This window comes from Papilio polytes, unplaced genomic scaffold, assembly GCF_000836215.1.
Source record: "Papilio polytes unplaced genomic scaffold, Ppol_1.0 DF823901.1, whole genome shotgun sequence".
Taxonomy (NCBI): domain Eukaryota; kingdom Metazoa; phylum Arthropoda; class Insecta; order Lepidoptera; family Papilionidae; genus Papilio; species Papilio polytes.
Window position 1 is genome coordinate 394,338 of NW_013525303.1, and position 10,213 is coordinate 404,550.

At 32.6% G+C, this 10,213-nt stretch overlaps 1 protein-coding gene across 1 annotated transcript in view; it reads left to right on the top strand.

Annotated features, from left to right (window-relative positions):
- Positions 1-10,213, top strand: part of LOC106102797 — a 32,124-nt gene that overhangs the window by 13,631 nt on the left and 8,280 nt on the right. The window contains exons 2-4 of the mRNA XM_013282381.1: positions 6,894-7,216; positions 8,398-8,506; positions 9,088-9,187. Of these exons, the coding sequence (XP_013137835.1) occupies positions 7,147-7,216; positions 8,398-8,506; positions 9,088-9,187 (279 nt within the window). The 5' untranslated portion in view covers positions 6,894-7,146. The remainder of the gene's footprint in view (positions 1-6,893; positions 7,217-8,397; positions 8,507-9,087; positions 9,188-10,213) is intronic.

Here is a 10,213-nt window from a genome sequence, read left to right on the forward strand (position 1 = left end):
CATTTTTAAATCGGAGATTTGAACGTGAACCCAGGTCAATTAATCTCCAAACTATAATGTCGTTTTCAGTAACTTTGCTGTAACGCCATTACCTATTTTGTTATCTAAATACGCGATATTGTTATGCAAATGCGTTTATACTCGACCATTATTGTTTATAATGTTATTAATTGATAATAATTGTAACATTATGATTATAACTTAGATATATTTGCATATACAATGCGAACTTTTTGTATGAATGTTTGGTACTATATAACTCCAAAACGGTTTATTGGATCTCGTTAAAATTTGGCATAAAGGGAGAACATCTGGAAGAATACATAAGCTACTTATTAAATTACGGCCAACATTAGTATCTTATTTTTCTATCAATTAGTAAGTTAAAAATTGATTTATATTTACTACTAACCCCCGACATCGTCTGCGTGGAATTAAAAAATAAAGTAAGTAGCCTACGTGTTCTTCCAGAATATCGTCTACATCTATACAAAATTTCATGAAAATCCATTCGACCATAAGCTAAAAACTCACCCAAGCCGGGTCGTGGATAAACTAACGTAGATGCCACGGCCCGGTTGGGCGAAGGAGAACACCGCGGGGTTTAGTGGGTAGTCCGGCCGGAATTAAGGCCGGGAGTCCCACACGAAACTGTCCTTGCTGCCTCCGCAGCATGGACGGTGAAGAGCGTAAATGCATTCCCCGCGACAACAAAAAAAAAGCTAAAAACTCTAACAAATATCTATCCATGTAAACTTTCGCATTTATAATATTAGTTATAAGTAATATTGATTATATTTTGGCGGCACTTTTTGAGTTATAGTGCAGTTATGATTTAGGGTAGGGCTAGATGAATCGTCCGCCCAGGGCGGAACAAATGGTTACCACAGACGCATAAAGGAGCAAAACTAGGTCCTTCTTTCGTACGAGATATAAACACTGCGAATGGTTGAGAAATTCGAAAATTTGGAATTCTTATATAATCATAATGGAGAGATGATAAAAATAACTCATCAATTCGATTCAAATATTTAGACATAATAGAATCAAATATAGTTTTTCCCATGCGATTGTTATGTCTTTATGGAACAATTATCTATTGACCCAAAGATCTCTTACCTCACTGTTGGCATTATATTACTTCATCATTTATCTTTTCAAGATGTAAAAAAAGTAAAGATCATTTGTAATCTGTCGACGATAACTGTTTAATAAACAATCAGCGAGCCCGCCATTGTAAATTCAAATTTCGAATCCGATTCAAATCAGTTGAGTTGCGGACGCAGTGCGGAGTGGTTGTGTTTTGTTACTTACGTTATAAATATTTTTCCGATTTAATTAAGTTTTTTGTGCCAGTGCTAAAGGATTTTTTTTTGTGTAGTGATTTAAAAATGTAAGTTTATATGAATGAACGTGCAAATTAAAAGCTCGTAATTTTTTTTGTATCTTTTTAATTATGTTATAAATGTTGATTATACAATTTTATTGCTAACTAATGATTTATGGAGTCGATTGCATTTGTGCGTTATCATCGTACAGTTTTTTAGGTTTTTTTGTATCTTTTTAAAACTGGTTTAGTGGCCGCATGGGTATTCCTTGCATACGATTTAGTTTTTTTCCCCGTAGGCTTTAAATAGTTATCCTTAAATATTATAAATGCGAAAGTTTAGATGGATGTTAGTGAGTTTCTAGCCTAAACTGCTGAACGGATTTCGATGAAATTTAGTATAGATGTAATCTAAAAGAACACATAGGCTACTTACTTTTGTTTTATTTTCACGCCGACGCAATCGCGGGCTAAAGCTAGTGAATTAATAATTTTAAAATGAAAACTTCAAGTATATTTAAAAAAGCTTTCTCTATTGATTTAATCAACATTATTACTTAAATTATGTTTTAGTTATGCAATAACATAAACATTGCCGTGGCCGTGATTTGCAACAATTTAATATATTTCAATGAAATGCAGAAATATTTGAAACAAGAAGGTATATTTTAACATTAAAAACTATTTAAAAATCTATTTCCTTGAATTTATACTTGAAGGTAAAATTTTGACCGCATTAAAAAGGTTATTTTATTATTAAATTCGTATATATTAAAAAAAATATTTACTTAGTAATAATTTTTTTTTTCTTATCCAAAATGAATTGAATGTCTTTATTCGTATATTAATGCAATTACATGGATTATTTTTAAATTACGGATAAACGTATCGTAGTTTAGATACTCAGAGGCCTGTCCCATCAAATTGTAAATTGCCTGATAACAATCGAACGTATAAAATATGTGATGGAAATATCGGAATTTGTTACCTTATTTGATAGTGACGTCATTTTTAAACTATCTGAGCCTCTATCAGCCAGTGGTGGGACAGGCCCTAAATGTTGATATTCATTTGTTACTTATTGGCTTTTTATAAAAGAAAGAATTATTCAAAAATATGCTGTGATTGCTGACATCCTACGCCACGAATTAGTGTGCGTTTACGCTTTATTACATTAGTATAAATTGTTTCTATTGTAATATAGTTGCCCGCGACTTCGTCCGCGTGGTATTAGAAAACATACGAACTATATAAATAACAAAAAGCTACGTATCCCTCGGGAACCGGACATTTGTCAGGGATGAACCTTATCCCATATATACTCCAGAATTTGTTATATATTTGTGACAAATTTCAATAAGATATATTGAACCTTTACAGAATAATCGAGTAAACATTGAAAAACAAAATTAATAAATCCCACGGGAACCGTAACTATTCCCGGGATAAAAAGTAGACTATGTGATCTTCCAGACTATCCTCTACATCTATACCAAATTTAATCGAAAGCCGTCCAGCCGTTTAGGCTACAAACTCTAATAAACATCCATCTAAACTTTCGCATTTATGTTAGTATGATTTTTACTACAATATTGAATCAGAATGATACATCACTAGGATGATATCATTTATACCTTATCACTGATAACGCTTGCTGTTCTGATAATGTCGGATCATAGATTACAATTTGGCAAAACGTCATCGACCTCGTATGACCTATTAGGGTTCCTTACGCCCGTAACAAATGAAAGTGAAAAATTTCCCTGTTCCAATCAAAAGTATGCAATAAAAAATCATACTTCATACTATTATAAATGTGAAAGTTTAGATGGATGTTTATTAGAGTTTGTAGCTAAAAAGGCTGAACGGATCTCGATGTAATTTGGTATACATGTAGAGGATAGTCTGGAAGAACATATAGGCTACTCACTTTTGTGTTTTTTACTTCCACGCGGACGGAGTCGTGGGCGAAAGCCAGTGATACAGCTTAAACACACTACTTGATGACGTAGGTATCAGTAATCACAGCATATATTTGAATAATTTTTTCCTTTATAAAAAGCCCTACACTTACGACTCGCTTTTGGGTATATATATACGCTATTAAACTTAGGTCATAAATAAATTTGAAAAACCTTCATGTGGAAGACCATAAACTACAAGCTGCCAACATTAAGGAAGGAATGTTATTATAACGGTAATTTTGAATGCAATTTGCCTAATGTGAACAATAAAATAAAGCTTTTTTAATTTCATGCTGATAAAGCCGCACGGGAACAGCTCAAGAATAAATAAAAATCAATGAAAAGTACTAAATTAATGCGCGATCTAATTTTAATGTTTCCGCTATGAATTTTAATAGATTTTTTTTTGCGTTGAACTAGAAACTTCCTTTGTGTCATTTATTTTGATTATCATGAACACCGACATTGACACTGAATAAATTTAAATAACTCGACAAAATAATATCACTATGGAAAAGCCATTCTATTAATAATGCATTGAGTTCTACAATCAATGTTTTAGAGATCCCTATTTGTTTGCCGTGTACAAAACACTAGTGACCCGCCCCTGCTTGGGTCCAATGTTAATACATTTTTTTTATTTAAATCACATTAGAAACCTCTATTAGTATTTATCAGTAAATATAGTAATATTAAACACTAACTGTTGCTCGCGTGTTCACCCGCGTGGAATTAAAAAAAATATAGCCTATGTTATTTACAGATAAACTATCTTTCCAGCGGTTATAGAATTTTTAAAATCTGCCCAGTAGTTTTTGAATTAATTCAATAAATACAAAAATATAAATCTTTCCTCTTTATAATATTAGTATAGATATAAATTACAAAATTACAAATCAAAAAGTATAGATAAGTCTATACTATCATTATAAAGAGATTCAAGAGTAAGGCTTATCTTCCTTTTGAAATTGAAATTGAATTTAAAAACTGCATCAAAACCCACTACGTAGTTTTAAAGATTAATGCATACATAGGGTCAGACAGACAGCGGGAGTCGATTTTATTTTTTACTATGACGTGATATTTTATTCTAAGTTTAAAAAACAGTTTAACAGTAACATGGATACAGAAATCTTTGTCCTCTAATTTTAGGGTTTATAAAAAAATAGGAAGGGAAAAAACTAGAATTATCTTCTCCTAGATATAACCTAGGACCTTGGTTAGCGACAAGACCTAATTATATCCTTTGCATTATAAAACGGTTTTGCAGGTCTAATTACAATGTTGCCTGTCAAAAATTGTGTTATATTGACAAGTGTACGGAACCAAAGATCGGATTGTAAGACTCACTTCTAAAGTAAGTTTATATTACCATGTGTGACTTTTTAATTGTTTTATTGACGCTAAGTGGCAATACTAACGAGCTACAGACCGGTTGCCATGCGGCTCCCACATGGTCACGCATTTATATTTAAAAATGTTATTTTAAATTCCCTTACGAGATCTATACGAGTCCTGATAAAAGGAGGTGTTTTGATATTACGCGAACAAACGTGGACTTTCGACGATAAAAAAAAAAGTTTTATTATAATTATGATTAAAACTAAATGCATATAAGAAAAAAAAATTACATAAACAACTTCGAGCAAATTTTTTTGTTGATCGAAAATGTATACAAAAAAATATTTATTCAGATTACTAAACCTACATATAGATGGCGCTAGTAGTATATTGTAACGCGATGTTGCTTTACTCAACAAGAACTGAGTGGTTCTACCACGTACGGTATGTTGATCAATTTTAGGTGGCCGCTAGTTTGTCCCCTTATAACTTTAAAAAAAGTAATTTTTGTCGTAACCGTCTGAAACGATTTGTTTTGGCGGTTATTAAATAAAAGAAACACAATAACACTGCGACTAGTGGTGGACGTAAAAGGAACTAATTGATCTCTCGACGTCGCAACCGTTTATCAGTCAACGTTTTTTTGGAATCACCCGTTTTCGGTTATTTCTATTTTATTCGTTTGATTAACTAGTCGACAAAAATAACTGTTTCGTTGAAGCTAAATCCATCGCTAACATCTGTTCTTTAACGTAAACCGTAACGTTTTTAGTTTTTTGTTATGTTAATATTCTGAATCATTGTTTGGTCAATATTTGAGTAATAGGCTTTGTTTGTTAAAGTAGATGTTATAATTTATTACATGCTCATTCAAATACCAATTTATAAAAGAATTGTGGTTAAAATTTATGAATTGTTCGAATTAACAGACCGTGTCAAACCTTGGCCGTCAATGGAAATCCCAGTGAACCGTGAGGGTCTATAACGAATATTTGCGAGAACGTATTAGTAACGTTATCGATTAATTTCGTATGAGATTTTATAGTGTTTACGCTCTACACGTACTTACGAATTTTCGTGCTTCCTCATTTATGTTGCGTATACCGATATTTTAAAAGACATGACATCGTATACTAGGATGTCGTAATCTTGATTGTTGTGTAATATTGAAGTGGTAATCATTCGATTGTTAGTATTGTACATTGATAATTATTATTGATTGGTACAATATATTATGGAATATTCCAATTGATATTGAATTATGTCATTTCTGAAATTAAAAAAAAAAAACTATCATAACATACTATTATAAATGCGAAAGTTTAGATGGATGTTTGTCAGAGATTGTAGCATAAACTACTGAACGGATTTCGATGAAATTTGGCATAGATGTAGAGGATAGTCTGGAAGAAGACATAGGCTATTCACTTTTTTTTAATTCCACGCGGGTGAAGTCGCGTGCAATGTTTAATAATGACACACCTTAAACTATTGGTTAGTAATTATCGTGTATTTAATTCAATTAAAATTGATTACACATGTGTTCATAACTAACAGCCTCAAAATACTGGAATATCACAATTATTTTTAACAACTATACTAATATTACAAAGAGGAAATATTCGTATTTTTGTATGTATTGAAATTTAAAAACTACTAGGACGATTTCAAAAATATTAACTAGCTATTGCTCACGACTTCGTCCGCGTGTAATTTTTAAATTCGGTCCAGTAGTTTTTAGTTATTTCAATACATACAAAAATACAAATATTTTCGCTTTACAATATTAGTATAGATATAGAAGACAATTAATTATATAGACATGTGGTTTTGACCCCATCAATAAAAAGCGTTAGTGAAAAATGTCAACTATGCCTCCTCTATATTTTTTTAATCTTTGCCTACCATAGATTATGTATCCCCAATGAAAACTGTTGGCTATTAGATCGATAGTATCTTGAAATACGTCTCTCAGAGTTAATATCGCATACAACAAATGAACACAAATAGAATTTTCCAGACTATATTTCATTATAATTTGCATAATTTATATGAATGGCAAGTCATAACTAAGATAATGAAGGGCCTCGTAATTTAAATCAATTTACTTTGTTGTTATCACAAGTTTGTAAATACTGTCCGTTTATACTGCGACTTAATCTTCTTGGTACTTCAACAATTTAAAAATGTATAAAACATATTACATCGTAATTAAAATAACTCAATAAATATACGAATTATTGGAATTTATTTTCTTACAGATAACAACTCATCCTGACTACTCCGACGAAAACGGCAGCTGACCGATTGTATCTGCGATTGAAAAGACGAAGAAAAAAAAAGAAAATAGTATTTAATAGTCTGTAAGACTCAAAACTGCCTGTGATATAATTTATTTTTATTAATTTATTTTTTCAAAAGAATTCCAAATTCGAATTAGAATTAAACATAGACTAAAGTGAAATTAGATCTGGTCATTAATTGGTTAGTCAATTAACTTTTTAATCTGTGGTGATGAGAGACATGAAGGCTTGCCAGCACACACTGTCAGATGACGTCATCTACAAGGAGGTAGTTGTTATCGGTAAGTCGACATTCCGCAGATTATTTATATAATTCCATTTATCATTTCTCTTCTCAAGGCTGAATTCCAAATTAATTACTGTCACGAAAAAAATAACGCATAATTACCCTACTTTTTATCCAAATTAAAAATGTTTACGCGTAATGTCGGGTCTATTTTATTTAATCGTATTTCATACTTATATTATAAATCCGAAAGTTTCGATGGATGTTTGTTAGAGTTTGTAGCCTAAACTGCTGAACTGATTTTGATGAAATTTGGTATAGATGTAGAGGATAGCTTGGAAGAACACATAGGCTACTCAATCTTGTTTCTATTTAAGCCAGTATTTTTAATATCATAATTTCGTTGTTGTTGATTGTCGATTGTTTCTCAGCCAATTCAACTGTTTAGTTGCACAACTAAAAATCGAGTAGTGTACACCTCCATATAAGCTCATAGGAATTATAGCGAGACAAAACAGTTGTGCGATAGTTTAGTTAAATGTGTGCGCGCTCAAAATAGTCTGACCACATTGATCTAACAAGAGTTGACCAATAAAGTCAATTGACCGTCTCGACGTTTATTAATGCAGTTAAATTGTCTTTTAAAAAAAAACATACAGACGAATTGAGTACCTCCTTCTTTTGGGAAGTCAGTCAAAAATGGGCAGGATATAAAACGTAGTGTTTTCTGCCTTGAGTTACGCCATTATGGCGCTGATAGTTGCGGTTGCGGTGATGAAAATTCAAACTAACAATTAACTGTATTAATCTTTGATTAAAAAGTCCCTCAACTTATGCTGGGTTTCTGAAGTTCCCGTTTATTTTATCGTAATCTGGTGATTCAATAGTGTCCTGACACTAACCAATTAACCTATATATCAAACGCTTTGAAACTTAAGTTAAGTAGTTTAGAAATGCATTACATGAACTTATCGAACCAAAAACACTAACGAATGGTTTAACGTGGCTAGGAAATCGGCCATAAGGGAGAGAAAAATAAGTGCATCTTCCAAGAGGCCAAAAAACGCGCCAGTATTTGGACTTGTTACCTTGTATTTGGACTTAACTTTGTCCAATCCTTAGCTAATGGAACGGATCACCGTTTGGCATCAGCCAACATTTCAAACACAATTGTTTCACCAGTTTACGCTTACAAATGTCTATTTACCAGACAGATTAAAATGTATTTGTATTTAGGCAATGGTCCGAGCGGTCTGGTGACGTCATTCATGCTGGCGGGCAATGTGCCCTACTTAAAGCGGGAAATACCCGAGGATCTGCCCATAGACGAGATGCTAAGAGCCAGGTGAGAATACTCCTTAGTATTTTTATATTATAAGGAAAACGAGATAGAAACTTGAAAAGATACCGGCCCATAGACATTAAAGAATATGCGTGTATTTTTTAAAACTTTTTACTTGTTGTACCATAACCAGAAAAAAAATAAAAAAAAAACAACCATTGAGCTTAAAATATAAAATCATAAGTGTGCGACTAAAACGTGGCCGTAGTGTGCCAGAGTGTTGTGACGTCATCTAACAACAACAAACTATTTGATTGGTTCTCAGATCAGAAGTCAAAGGTTACTAAATCCACCTATAACTTGCTTTGACTAATAGCGTTACATTTTAGAACTTGGTAAGCGAGTTTTGAAAAAGTTTTTAATTATTAAATTTCGCTACTAAATTATATAAAAAATCTTAATATATGTGTTTTCTAGTAATAAACTTAAAAAAAAGTCGTCCAAAACGACGTCATGTTCACATTGCCTATTTTAAATGCATTGACGAACGAAGATATATCCTCTCACATAAGTTATTTCTATCTGTTAAATATTAACTTAACTAGAAACAATTAAATAACTTCAAAATAATCATAATGTTCCAGATTATCCAACTTACCTCCAGGACAGAATTTACTTGAAACAGACTTAATGGAGCTGGCAGAGGGTTTGGAGGGACGAAGTCAAAATCCTATTCCTCTATTGGTAAGAACTTAAGTTTTATTATAAAGACAAATTTTTAATGCTATTTTTCATTATCTTATTAATATAATAATTATGAAAGTTTGTATGGATGTTTGTTAGAGTTTGTACCCTAAACCGCTGATCGTGTCTCGATGTTTGTATAGTTGTAAGGCAGAGGTTCCCAACCTCGTGCCCACAAGCACCATTTCGCCCGGGGAACAATTCGTGTGTGCTCGCCACTATTAGACGCGGACTGATTTTTTTTTATATACTAATCCATACTTATATAATAAAGCGTAAACACATAATACTTCGTGGCGTAGGATGACAGCAATGACACCATGTTTTTCAATAATTCTCCTTTTATTAAGAAGCCCTACACTTACGACACGCTTTAGGTTATGTTTTTCCACACTAGTAAACTTAAAAGGTAAATAAATTGGATAAAAACTGATATGGGAAAGGAACCATTATACAAGCTGCCAACATTAAGGAAGCAAGGTTATTATGGTAACGATAATTTTGACATTTGCAATTGAGAATTTGACAAATGTAAACAAATAAATTATAATCTCATGCGGATGAGTCCGCACGGGAACAGCTAGTTAAAAATTGTTGTTAGAATTGTTTGTATTTGTCAGTTTTAATTTTTTGGACTGCCTAGCTATGTGTGTTAAATACGTTAGCTGTGAAATGGGAAGTTATGGAAGGAGTTGGTCCGATATTTTAGAATGTGAATAGAGTACAAAAAGGTTGGGAACCCCTGGTGTAGAGCAGGGATGTTGCGAATATTCGCATCCGCATCCGCAAATGCGGAGCTTCCGCATAGATTTGGACATCTGCATCTGCATCCGCATCCGCATTAATCAGTGCGGATGCGGATATCGTGCAAGTAGCCGGACAGTGTTCCTAGCGAACAAATATTTAGTAGCCCGGGTTTAATTTATGAACCTCTCCGTAATCGCCCTGAACCAGAAAAGGCGGCAATACTCCTGTTCATTAAGTACAATGCTCCTATTTTTAATTTTAATTACTAATTTACCAATA